The sequence below is a fragment of the Rhinopithecus roxellana genome, chromosome 6 (assembly GCF_007565055.1).
Source record: "Rhinopithecus roxellana isolate Shanxi Qingling chromosome 6, ASM756505v1, whole genome shotgun sequence".
Lineage (NCBI taxonomy): Eukaryota > Metazoa > Chordata > Mammalia > Primates > Cercopithecidae > Rhinopithecus > Rhinopithecus roxellana.
In genome coordinates, this window is record NC_044554.1 from 48,344,946 (window position 1) to 48,358,720 (window position 13,775).

The following is a 13,775-nucleotide window of genomic DNA, read 5'->3' on the forward strand; positions in this document are numbered from 1 at the left end:
TTCTGGCAGTCATCTCTCCTCTGAAATAGGTGGCAGTTCACTTTCACAATATTTAAACTAGTCAGAAAAGACTTGAATGTGGACAGATGAGGGCTGGCCGGAGGCCTCGCATGCAGGAATGTGCCTGGTGTACAAGCCCATACTGGCCAGAAGGCAGGCCTGGGTGAGGACACTGTTGTTGAGATGAAAATCCCCTGGGGGAGAGAGGAGAATAGAGGGGGCATAAAAGAAAGCACAGCCAGGCACAACGTGCAGGCGCCGAGTCGAGACCCTCCTGCACATCAGGCAGGTCAGAGACACAGCTGCAAGCCCCTCCTGTCCACATGCACAGAGTTTAGAGGCACCAATGTCTCAACGTCACCTGGAATCTCTGAGAAGTCATCTCTTGATTCCCTTGACACCAAAACTTCAGAGATGCCCGGTTTCAAAAGAAGATAAGCAAGGGGATTCCTCAGTCAACACCCATTTTCCCCTCTCTCCCTTGCCCACTGGTAGTGATTTATAAACACAGTAGAAATCAAAACAAACAAGCCATGCGTGGAAAACGAGGATCCACATGTGTAAATAAACGGGAACTACAGCTCAAAGGCAGTCACACACTTGTCATTCTTGTTTCTTCCTCCCATGACATGGAAAGGCAGGTAGAAAGATCTCTTGAAGGTTGCTCCGAAGCCCGTGGGAGTGAATGTTCCGGTGGACTTGGGGCTCTGCTGATGGAGGCCGGGCCACAAGGGGACAACGCTGGCACCAGGCCCAGTCACCTCTGTACCACTCATTAGTAGTCTGGTTGGTGGCCGCCAGGTACAGGGCAAAGCACAGGTAGCCACCCAGGAGGAAGCTCAGGACCACGACAAAGCCCAGCATGAAGACAATCCGTGGAAAAGTCAGGAACAGGTACTAGGGGCAGAGAAAAGGCAGTGATTTAGGCAGCTGGACTGTGACATCCGAGAGAGTGAAAACCGGCCAACCCTGGGCCTGCCACAGCCACCAGCGCTGCTTCCTCAGTCCACCTACCTGTGTCCAAAAGTGACAAACTGAACATAAACAGCACTGAGAAGCAGCCCAGGAATAATCCCATACATACAAGTTTCCTGTGGGATGAAGGAAGTGTTCACACTGAAGGAAAAGGGAAAGTTTACCCAGGAAAATGAGCTATTCCAGTTAGCTATTTATAAAATAAATGCAGACTTCATTCATCAAAATAAAATCCGGATGGACAAAAGAGATCAATGTCTTTCTTAAAACAATACAACCCCAAAAATAGATGTACAAGGATATTCATTGTATCATTGATTTTATCAACCCCTCTTCCAAAGTTTTTTTCTTTTTCTTAATAAATAGAAACAGGGGCCAGGCACAGTGGCTCATGCCTACAATCCCAGCATTTTGTGAGGCCAAGGTGGGCAGATCACTTGAGGTCAGGAGTTTGACACCAGTCTGGCCAACATGGTGAAACCCTTCTCTACTAAAAATACAAAAATTAGCCGGGTGTGGTGGCGCATGCCTGTAATCCCAGCTACTCAGGAGGCTGAGGCAGAAGAATTGCTTGAACCTAGGCGGTGAAGGTTGCAATGAGCTGAGATTTTGCTACTGCACTGCAGCCTAGGCGACAGAGCAAGACTCCATCTCAAAAAATAAAAATAAAAAGGCCGGGTGTGGTGGCTCACGCCTGTAATCCCAGCACTTTGGGAGGCCGAGGCAGGTGGATCACAAGGTCAAGAGATGGAGACCATCCTGGCCAACATGGTGAAACCCTGTCGCTACTAAAAATACAAAAAAATAGCCAGGGGTGGTGGTGGGCACCTATAGTCCCAGCTACTCGGGAGGCGGAGGCAGGAGAATGGCATGAACCCGGGAAGTGGAGCTTGCAGTGAGCCGAGATAGTGCCACTGCACTCCAGCCTGGGCAACAGAGTGAGACTCCGTCTCAAAAAATAAAAAGAAAAAAGAAAAAATCAATAGAAACAGGGTCTTGCTATGTTGCCCAGGCTGCTTTCAAACTCCTGGCCTTGAGTGATCCTCCTGCCTTGGCCTTCCAAATTGTTGGGACTACAGGTGTGAGCCACTGCACCCAGCCAAGAAACAAGTTAACTGTCCATCCATCAGGAAGGGTAAACTCTGGGATGGTCACACAATGGGAAAACAAGGAGCCATTAAAAATGATGTCAATTTCTATGTACTGATTGTGAAAAGATTTAATATATTGACTAATGAGAAAGACAAGATGCAAGGATTACACTGTGATCTTGTTTGGGTAAAAACGAAACTGACTCCGTAAATGGTGTATGACCATAGGAACTGCGCTGCTTCAAGTTTTGTAAGTTATTTTTGTAATAAGCAAAATGAAGAATTTAGAAAGTTTAATATTTTTGAAGGTCACAAGCAAAGAGAACATTTAACAAAACTCCTGATGGAGGAGACTTTCTAGTTGAAGTTACAAAGAAAAGAGATGTGATGAGAAAGAATGTCTGAACTTTTCTATACCAAAAAACCCAAAAACACCCAAAACCCCATTCCCAAGATCCAAAAGATCCACAAACAAAAAACCAGTATAACAAAAGATTAACTGTCATTATCATATAAAGGCCTCAAATCAAGAGTTATTCTGGGCCAGTCATGGTGGCTCACACCTGTAATCCCAGCACTTTGGGAGGCCAAGGTGGGAGCACTTGAGCCCAGGAGTTTCAGATCATAGTGAGCTGTGCTGGTACCACTGTACTCCAGCCTAGGTGACAGAGTGAGACTCTGTCTCAAAAAAAAAAAAAAAAAAAAGTTACTATACGACCCAGCAGTTCCACTTCTAGGTGGAATTTACCCAAGAGAAATATAAACATAAAACATATGTTTTTAAACATAAAACATAAAAACATAAACATAAAACATGTTTTATAAACATAAAAACATATGTCCACACAAAAAACTTGTACATGAATGTTCACAGCAGTATTATTCAAAAACAGCCAAAAAGTGAAAACACCGAAATGTCCATGAACTGATGAACAAATAATTAAAATTCAGTCTATCCAAACAATGGAATACTATTCAGCCATAAAAAAGAATGAAGTAAGGCCGGGCATGGAGGCTCACGCCTATAATCCCAGCACTTTGGGAGGCTGAGGTTGGTGGATCGCTTAAGGTCAGGAGTTCAAGACCAGCCTGGCCAACGTGGTAAAACCCCTTCTCTGCTAAAAATACAAAAATTAGGCAGGTGTGGTGGCTCGTGCCTGTAATCCCAGCTATTTAGGAGACTGAGGCAGGAGAATTCTTCAATCCAAGAGGTAGAGGTTGCAGTGAGCCGAGATCGCACCATTGCACTCTAGTCTGGGCAACAAGAGCGAGACTCCGTCCCAAACAAACAAAAGGAATAAAGTAGATTCGTGCTACGTGAATTAACCCTGAAAACCTTGTGCCACAAGAAAGAAGCCGGGGAAAAGACCATATATTGCACGATTCCATTTACATGAAGTGTCCAGAAAAGGCCTATCCCAAAAGACAGAAAGTAGATTAGTGATTACCTGGGTCTAGTGCAGGAGGGAATGGGGATGATGAAAAGTTCTGAAATTAGACAGTGGTGAGGGTTGCACAGGTCTGTGAATACACTCATACCACTGTGGTATACTTTAAAGGGTGAATTTTATGATATGGTAATTTTTTTTTTTTTTTGAGATGGAGTTTCGCTCTTTCACTCTTGTTGGCCAGGCTGGAGTACAGTGGTGCGATCTCGGCTCACTGCAACCTCCGCCTCCTGGGTTCAAGTGATTCTCCTGCCTCAGCCTCCCGAGTAGCTGGGATTACAGGTGGTGGCCACCATGCCCGGCTAACTTTTTTGCATTTTTAGTAGAGACGAGGTTTCACCATGCTGGCCAGGCTGGTCTTGAACTCCTGACCTCAGGTGATCTGCCCACCTTGGCCTCTCAAAGTGCTGGGATTTCAGCTGTGAGCCACTGTGGCTGGCCCAATATGTGAATTTTATATCAGTTTAGAAAAAGGAAAAACTTCACATTTGTTAGTTTCTGAGACAGGGTCTTGCTGGGGTGCAGTGGTGCAATCTCGGCTCACTGCAACCTCTCCCTCCCGGGTTCAAGTGATTCTTGTGCCTTAGCCTCCCGAGTAGCTGGAACTATGGGCATGTGCCACCACACCCAGCTAATTGTTTGTATTTTAGTAGAGATGGGGTTTCATCATGTTATCCAGGCTGGTCTCAAACTCCTGAGCTCAGGCAATCTGCTTGCCCTGGCCTCTCAAAGTGGTAGTATTACAGGCATGAACCACTGCACCGGCCCCGGCTCATTTTTGTATTTTTTGTACAGACAAGGTCTCTACAGGAGACCAGTTATTCAATCATCTGTTGATGGACATTTAGATGTTGCCCAGGCTGGTCCTGAACTCCTGGCCTCATGCGATCCTCCCACCTCGGCCTCCAAAAGTGCTGGGATTACAGGCGTGAGCCACCGCGCCCCACCTAACTTTATGCTTTTACTGGGGAAATAAATGTCCTTTTTGCAATTCTGAAACTTGAAGTCAGAAACCTACAGCATAATTACCTGAATAAGGAAGACTGTGTCCATAACATGGAGGTGTCCGAGGTCATCAACGTAAGTCTCCTGGTATAGATCTGACATCACCACCAAGTGGATCAGAAAAGTGGTGCTCACAATGGCGACAGTGGCAGCCGAGGCCGTCAAGGTCAAGAGGTAGATGAGGAAGTACCTGATGTTCCAGGCCCCGATGCAGTTGTTCACCCAAACACAGTGATGGTCGAAACGGTGCACACACCAGTTACACACACCTGCACAGAAACGAGGGGGCATGTGCTGAGATGGTGCTTGATGAGACAAGGACACCGCACACCTGCTGAGATTTTCACAGTCTGACCACTGGATGCATAATCAGAGGGAAATGGCACTGCTTAGTTCCAAACTAAGCTTTTGGAAGTGCAGTGTCCAGTACAGGAGCTGCCAGCCAAATGTGGGTATTGAGCACTTGCAATCTGGCTAATAGAAAAATCTGAGGTGGTGGCATGGACCCGGGATCCCGGCTACTCAGAGGCTAGGCGGGAGGATCATTTGAGCACAGGAGGTCAAGGCTAGAGTGAGCTATGATCGCACCACAGCACTCCAGCTTGGGTTAACAGAGTGAGACCCCATCTCAAAAACCAAACCAAAAAATGGAAAGGACATTTTGTCAATATTGACAAATTTACAGTTGTTTTTTACTACAATACTCCTTTGAATTCAGTGTGAATATGGAGGCAACAGAAGAGTTGGTGTTAATTTACTTGACTGGGATAGACATGTTTTAAAACTGATGTTCCTGCTTTAAAGTCAAGTCAATTCTTCTGATTAAGATGAATCATTATGTCAACGTAGACATGGATGGTAAAGGAAAATGATTTTTTTGGTACCAATTTCAGATATTGGAAAACTTTTAAGAATGTATGGATATAACTTGCACCTGTGAGTCTACTTTTTCAACTGTACATTTTATTAAATCTAAATACACAAATATTTCCACATGAAAATTTAGTGTCCAAATCAAGATGTGCTGTAAATGTAAAATACACACCAAATTTCAAAGGCTTAGTATGAAAAAGAGAATATAAACTACCTCATGAAGAATTTTTTACATTGATTACATGTTAAAATGATATTTTACATATGTTAGGTTAAATAACATCCTGATTAAAACTGTCTCCAAGCACAGTTACATTTTGGAAAACATTTTAAAAAACTATTTCTATTTAGGGCTTTTTTTTTTTTTTTTTTGAGACAGGGTCTTGCTGTGTTGCTGAGGCTGGAGTGTGGTGGTTTAACCATAGCTTACTACAGCCTCGATCTCCTGGGCTCAAGTGATCCTACCGCCTCAGCCTCCTGAGTAAGCCAGGACTACAACTTTTGTATTTTTTGTAGAGGTGGGGTTTCCCCATGGTACCCAGGCTGGTCTTGACCTCCTAGGTTCAAGACATCTGCCTGCCTCCCAAAGTACTGGAATTCCTAGCATGAACCGCTGCACCCAGCCACATTCTATTTTTGTTAGACAGCACTGGTCTAGAATCTTGGGCCCTCCCCAGAAGACTAGGCTTTGCAGGACTGAAATCTGCAAATACAACATCCACGGAAACACCTTGTGGGGAGCATGTCCTCCCATGTGGCGAGGGAAGGGCTGTTATGCCCGGGGATGAGGACTGTCTACTACATAGGAACACAAGACCTGACCCTCACTCATCTGAAAGAAACCATTATCTTAACTCTACAAGTAGTGGCCACACCACGTCTGGGGGTGAACTAGCTCTGCTTTTAGATTCAGGAAACAATCCCTCACAGACAAAGCCCACACATGTGCTGTTGGGGGTGCCGCTGGAGTCACGAGAGCCACACTCACTGCAGTGCTTGGATCGAGCTGGTTTCCTTAAATCACAAGTAGAGCACCTCACGTTCTTTGGAAACATCACTTCATCAAATTCATAAACATGAAGAAATAATAATTCATTTGCTTTTGTTATAATGCCTGGGAAAAGTAAGGGCATATGTCAGTTTCGTGCAATATGGTGGACTGGATGGTCACAAAACCCGTCCTGATAAAACACAACCGAAACTACTATCTTTAATATCTTAAGCAATTCTTTTTTTTTTTTTTTTGAGACAGTTTGTCGTCCAGGATGGAGTGCAGTGGCACAATCTTGGCTCACTGCAACCTCTGACTCCCAGGTTCAGGTGATTCTCCCACATAAGCCTCCCAAGTAGTAGCTGGGATTACAGATGTGCTAACGCATGCCTGGCTAATTTTTTGTTTTTTATTTGTTAATACAGATGGGGTTTCACCATTTTGGCCAGGCTGGTCTGGAACTCCCGACCTCAGGTGATCCTCCCGCCTAGGCCTCCCAAAGAGGCTAGGATTACAGGCATGAGCCATCACGCCCAGCCGTGCACTTCATTTTTAATAATGGCTGTATTGAGATATAACTCACAAACCTAATTCGCCCATTTAAAGTGTACAATTCCGCCAGTGCGGTGGCTTAGGCCTGTAATCCCAGCACTTTGGGAGGCTGAGGTGGGTGGATCACGAGGTCAGGAGTTTGAGACCAGCCTGGACAACATGGTGAAACCCCATCGCTACTAAAAATACAAAAATTGGCCAGGTGAGGTGGCGCACACCTGTAGTCCCAGCTACTTGGGAGTCTGAGGCAGAAGAATTGCTTGAACCCGGGAGGCGGAGGTTGCAGCAAGCCGAGATCGCGCCACTACACTCCAGCCTGGGCGACAAAGCATGACTCCATCTTAAAAAACAAAAAAAGGAACAATATCATACCAATCACGTGCTCTATATATGACAAAATGAAGTGAAAGTATTAAAAAGATAAACTAAAAATTTTAAGCGGTTCTAAATAACCTGTGGGTCGAAGAAGAAAAAAAATTAGAAAACACTCAAAACTGAAAGATAAGGAAAACGCTACACATCAAATCTTTTACAAAGTCCTCGTGGCGGGGCGGGGGGGGGGGGCTCTCCCTGTTTGCAGCGCTATTAGTAAGACAGTGGAGCTGTCACCATGCTGTATGCTAAGAGCCTCAACTTACCAGGATTGGTTACACAAGTCAGGGTGAAAGAAAACAGGTTTACAAGTAGCAGCAGATAGGGCAGAAGAAGGTAATACAAGGAGAACTCCAGCTCTTGACAGTAGCCAAATACTTCCCAGGTGTACTCAGTATAAACCATCCCTTGCAAGACCAGGTGCAGGACAATGAAGGTGTGGTTTCTGAAAGAAAACAGGCACGTGGCTTGTTCGTGGGGGCTTCTCCTTGAAGAAATTGTATGACACTAAAGAAAGTAACTAAGGGCCAACCACTTCCTTTGGGCTTGAAGATAATCATAAGAATTACATAGAAAACTCTGTGAAACATTCTGCATGTATTTAACAGAAATACATGTCAGTATTTTCTCAATCTTTTTTTTTTCTTCTTTTTCTTTTTTTTTTTTTGAGACGAGTCTCGCTCTGTCGCCCAGGCTGGAGGGCAGTGGCCGATCTCAGCTCACTGCAAGCTCCACCTCCCGGGTTTACGCCATTCTCCTGCCTCAGCCTCCCGAGTAACTGGGACTACAGGCACCCGCCACATCGCCCGGCTAGTTTTTTTGTATTTTTTTAGTAAAGACGGGGTTTCACCGTGTTAGCCAGGATGGTCTGGATCTCCTGACCTCGTGATCCACCCGTCTCGGCCTCCCAAAGTGCTGGGATTACAGGCTTGAGCCACCGTGCCCGGCCAATTTTCCCAATCTTTAAATATCACTATTTAAAAGTAGACAAGTGGCCGGGCGCGGTGGCTCAAGCCTGTAATCCCAGCACTTTGGGAGGCCAAGACGGGCGGATCACGAGGTCAGGAGATCAAGACCATCCTGGCTAACACAGTGAAACCCCGTCTCTACTAAAAATACAAGAAAATTAGCCGGGCATGGTGGCGGGCGCCTGTAGTCCCAGCTACTCGGGAGGCTGAGGCAGGAGAATGGCGTGAACCCGGGGCGGGGGACGGGGGGAGCGGAGCTTGCAGTGAGCCAAGATCGCACCACTACACTCAAGCCTGGGGCACAGAGCAAGACTTCGTCTCAAAAAAAAAAAAAAAAAAAAAAAAAGTAGACAAGTTAAAACCTCTGTCTCAAATGGCAGAACTATGAGTAGAGGCTCCCAACTCAGGACTCATGATTCTTTCTGGCCTTCTTTCCCTCACCATGCTGGAAACCACGAGGAGCTTCCTGAAGCTGGAGGATCTCAACAATTAATAATCAAAGCAGAAAAGAGGAGAATATTTAAACTCTGAAATAGAAATACCTCGTGTGGAAAAGGTAGTGAAGCAATCTGTGCATGGCTCTCTGAAGACATTCTGGAATTATACAGCAAAATATCTGAAACAAAAGGAAAGGGAAAGACTCCATTTCACTTCTCACTTCTCCACTCCCAAACAAATCAGACACTCCACATACAGCTGGCAATCTGCGTGAGAGGAAGTTTGGTTTCCATATATGGGTAAAGAAGTGATTTAGCAGAGAATAAAGAGGGGAATTATTTCTACTGGTCTTCCTTTCAGGCCAGTTCCATTTCTAGTCTGACTCTGAAGAAGGCACCTGTCAGGGTCTTCAGGGAAAGCGAGGTGAGCAGAGGGGATGGGTCGCGGAATGTTAATGTGAAGGCCGCTGCTTCCCCGGCCTGGATTCAATCCCAGGTTCCAGCGTCCACACCCAGATCACTGGGCTTGGCCCAGGTCCCTCCCAAGTCAATGCCTTTCCATAGGCTGCTTGCCCCGTTTTGCTCACTTTGATCCCTGAAGGAGGGGGGCCAGTCAATGCTGAGCTTTCTGCTCATACATCCCCCAGAGTCACCCATCAAGTCCCCCAGGTGGACCCTGCTCACATCCATGCCCAATCACAGGCATCTAATCCAGAGGAAAACAGCAACCTCTTCTCTCAAAGCACCACCGCAAGAGGACTTTCAGCAGGAACAAAAAACACACACAGACAGAGGCTATGGAATGTCCCACAACTGCCGTCAGTGAAATCAATCCATCAATGACGTTGAGTGGCATCTTTTTTGTGGTTGTTGAGACAGGGTTTCACTCTGTAGTCCAGGCTGGAGTGCAGTGGTGTGATCATAGCTCACTGCAACTTCAAACTCCTGGCTCAAGGGATCCTCCTGCCTCAGCCTTCTGAGTAGCTGGGATTACAGGTGTGAGCCACTGCATCCGGCCTGGCATCTCCTTTTTGTCCTGTAGCAAAACCGGTGAGTCTCTTAGACTAGCACAGTATTCAAATTCCAGTGCTATTCAAGGATCATCCTTACCTGTGCTCCTCCCCTGGCCAGGCCTTTCAAGCTATGGGTTTTCGAGCAGACGCAGATAAGAACAAGACCTATCACCACCGAAGCCAGGTAGAACAAGAAGAGGACCAGAAAGTCCATCCTGGGGCTACAAAGGAACAGGAAGAGTGTGACTATCTGCTACTGAGATTTCTTCCATGGCACACATTCTCAGAAATAAACTCCCAAATGGCCACCAAAACAGAATTCATCTAGACTTTAATGACGTCTCAAAGCAAAAACCAGAAAAACCAACAAACAAAGCAGAATTCACCAATCCTCAGGCACACACAACAGAGGCCTGCTGCCTCTCACTGGGGCCTCCCAAATGGTCCTGAGCTCCCTCCATCAAGATAAAAATTCTGGGCCAGGTGTGGTGGCCCGTGCCTGTAATCCCAGCACTTTGGGAGGCAGAGGTGGGCAGATCACTTGAGCGCAAGAGTTCGAGACCAGCCTGGGCAACATAGTGAGACCCTGCCTCAATTAAAAAAAATTTTTTTTTTTTCTGGAGACGGAGTTTGGCTCTTGTTACCCAGGTTGGAGTGCAGTGGCGCAATCTTGGATCACCGCAACCTCCGCCTCCCGGGTTCAAGCAATTCTCCTGTCTCAGCCTCCCTAGAGGGGGTATTACAGGCACGTGCCCCATACCTGGCTAATTTTTGTATTTTTAGTAGAGACGAGGTTTCACCATGTTGGCCAGGCTGGTCTCGAACTCCTGACCTCAGGTGATCCGCCTGCCTCAGCCTCCCACAGTGCTGGGAGTACAGGAGTGAGCCACTGCACCGGCCCAAGAGAAAAATTTTGAATCTAACACTCTAACACTGTGGCCTGCCTTTGAAGCATCTCCAACCTGCAAATGCAAAATAAACTAAGAAAGAAATTGCATCCACCTTCCTTGCCCCCAGGCACGAATCATTCTTTTACTTCCTTAAATATTCACAAAGATACAGGATTTTCCCCCCAAGAATCTGCTGACAATGCCTGGAGAACAAGCATCTCCTAGAGGCAGTCAGGAGCCCTGCACCCAGAATCAGGCATCCTGTCCTAAGAAGCATCCCTCCAGGACACTGGCCACAGCTCTCAGGAATCACCCTCTGGAACCAGAGTCAACACACAGGCCTGTGTTAAAATACTGGATACTGTGGCCGAGCATGGTGGCTCACACCTGTAATCCCAACACTTTCAGAGGCCAAGGCAGGTGGATCATGAGGTCAGGAGTTTGAGACCAGCCTGGTGGTTTCAGCCACCAACATGGTGAAACCCCCGTCTATACTAAAAACACAAAAATTAACCAGGCATGTGGCACATGCCTGTAATCCCAGCTACTCAGGGGGCTGAGGCAGGAGAATCGCTTGAACACTTGAACCCAGGAGGCGGAGGTTGCAGTGAGCTGAGATCATGCCACTGTACTCCAGCTTGGGCGACAGAGTGAGACTCTGTCTCAAAAAAAAAAAAAAAAAAAAGGGAAAAGAAAAAGAAAGACACTGAGACACTGGATACTAGAATTCTTTTTTTTTTTTTTTTTTTTTTTTTGAGATGGGGTCTCGTTCTGTCACCAGGCTGGGGTGTAGTGGCAATCCTGGCTCACTGCAACCTCCGACTCCCGGGTTCAAGCGATTCTCCTGCCTCGGCCTCCCGAGTAGCTGGGATTACAGGCGCATGCCACCACACCTGGCTAATTTTTGTATTTTTAGTAGAGACGGGGTTTCACCGAGTTGGCCAGGATGTTCTCGATGTCCTGACCTTGTGATCCTCCTGCCTCGGACTCCCAAAGTGCTGGGATTACAGGCGTGAGCCACTGCGCCTGGGGATACTGGAATTATTTTCCATAGTGTAGTGGTTTAAAAAAAAAAATAGAAAAAAAAAAAAAGGTACTGGAATTGGCCGGCCATAGGGGCTCATGCCTGCAATCCCAGCACTTTGGAAGGCTGAGGCGGGAGGATCACTTGAACCCAGGAGTTCAAGACCAGCCTGGGCAACAAAGCGAGACCCCCATCTCTACAAAAAATACAAAAATTAGACAGGTGTGGTTGCACATGACTGTGGTCCACAATACTTAGGATGCTGAGGTGGGAGGATTGCTTGAGGACAGGAGTTCAAGCTTGGGCGACAGCATGAGGCCCTGTCTCAAAAACACACACAAAAAGATACCCGAACTGGTTACTTTTGACCTTAGCAGATATGATTCTGGGCTGGAATTCCAAGTGAGATAAACAAGAAACTATTCATGACATGATAGGTGAGAGCAAACAAACAGCAGCAGTTCTCACAGGGTGGTTCAGGGTGCCCAGCCTACATTTCTTTTGGTTGGATAATTTTCAGTTGGCAGCTCTGGCATTCCTCCTCCCAACATTCACAGATAATTCAAACAGCATTTCCTCTTGGGTGCAGTGTGCGCCTGGCACGACCGGCAGCTGCTGGACATTGTTCTTCCAGGAGCCTGGATGTGACTGCAGGGACAGATCAATCGGACACCCACATAATAAAACAACAGTACCAGTCAAAGGCAGAATACGTTGTGGAAAAGGATTTGGAAGCAGGGGATTTTCAGCACCCCCAGAACAAATGGGTAAGACTTTGGGAGAAATGGTCCAGACTAAGTTGCTCAGGCCGGCTCCCAAATCTTTGGGAGGCCAAGGCAGGAGGATCCCTTGAGGCTAAGAGTTCGAGACCAGCCTGGGCAACATAGTGAGACCACTGTCTCTACATAAAAATTTAAAAATCAGCGGGACGTGGTGGCACGCACCTGTGGTCCCAGCTACTTGGGAGGCTGAGGTGGAAGGATCGCTTGAGCCCAAGAGGTCAAGGTTGACAGTGAGCTGTTATCGTGCCACTACCCTCCAGCCTAGGCCACCACAAAGCTGGACCCCATCTCTAAAAATAATAAAACAGGCTAGGCGCTGTGGCTCATGCATGTAATCTCAGCACTTTGGGAGGCCGAGGCGGGTGGAACACCTGAGGTCAGGAGTTCGAGACCAGCCTGACCAACATGGTGAACTCCGTCTGTACTAAATACCAAAATAATTAGCCAGGCGTGATGGCGCATGCCTAAAATCCCAGCTACCAGGGAGGCTGAGGCAGAATTGCTTGAATCCGGGAGGCGGAGGTTGCAGTGTCCAGCCTGGGAAACAAGAGCCAAAAGCCTTCTCAAAATATAATAATAATAAAGACTTTGAGAGAAACAGCTAGTTGAGAAGAAATAAGCCAAGTCGGTAGCCTCGGGTCTCTCCCTGCCCCTCCCCATTAGGGCCTCCCGAAGCTACCCGCATCCAAGGCACCTGGCCGGAGCTTTCCCTGGGGGCTGGAGCCCTGGTAGGGGGACGTGGAGTGCAGCAGGCTCTGAGGGGACACCGGGGCGACCCCGGACTTGGGCGAGGTGGCGGTGGGACGGCGGCCCCACACACAAGGGGTAAGGGAGGGTCAGAGGAGGAGACTGACGGTCCTGGGACAGCCCAAGCTTCCCACAGCCCCGCGGAGGCGGCCTTACCCCCCGCCGCTGGGCTCTGGCGCCTCCCGGGCGCGACACAAGACTTCCTGCGGGCTAGTGACATCAGCGCGACGCCCCTGCGGGGCTGACTTCCGGCGGAAGTGTGCGAGGGCCTCTGCTGGTTGCAGGGCTGGACTAACAGTGACCTCCCCGGCGCCCTCGCAGCCAGCCTGGGGACCTCCGTGGCCGGGTGTAACCGCTGGGAAGTGTGATTGTATTGTATTGTATTGTATTGTATTGTATTGTATTGTATTGTATTGTATTGTATTGTATTGTATTGTATTGTATTGTATTGTATTGTATTGTATTGCATTGCATTGCATTGCATTGCATTGTATTTTTTCTTATTTGCTTCTGTATTCATTCATTCAGAAATTGTATTGTATTGTATCATATTTTTTCTTATTTGCTTATGTATTCCTTCGAGATTCAGAAACAGCCTCACTCTGTC

At 47.2% G+C, this 13,775-nt stretch overlaps 1 protein-coding gene across 5 annotated transcripts; it reads right to left on the reverse strand.

The window, feature by feature from the left end:
• Positions 1–534: 534 nt before the first annotated feature.
• On the reverse strand, positions 535–13,401 carry ZDHHC4 (zinc finger DHHC-type containing 4). Of its 5 annotated transcripts, none has more exons than XM_010367748.1 (8): positions 13,325–13,401; positions 12,134–12,287; positions 9,823–9,946; positions 8,818–8,891; positions 7,574–7,752; positions 6,381–6,506; positions 4,544–4,788; positions 535–897 (listed from the first exon to the last, which is right to left on the reverse strand). In XM_010367748.1, exons 3-8 carry the CDS (start codon positions 9,937–9,939, stop codon positions 604–606), a joined length of 1,035 nt encoding a protein of 344 aa, XP_010366050.1. In that variant the 5' UTR covers positions 9,940–9,946; positions 12,134–12,287; positions 13,325–13,401; the 3' UTR covers positions 535–603. The 5 variants fall into 5 exon arrangements, with proteins under 5 accessions (XP_010366050.1, XP_010366051.1, XP_010366053.1 ...); XM_010367749.2 differs by having other exon boundaries at positions 12,108–12,287; positions 13,325–13,369; XM_010367751.2 differs by lacking the exon at positions 9,823–9,946 and having other exon boundaries at positions 13,325–13,387.
• Between the last annotated feature and the right edge of the window lie 374 nt (positions 13,402–13,775).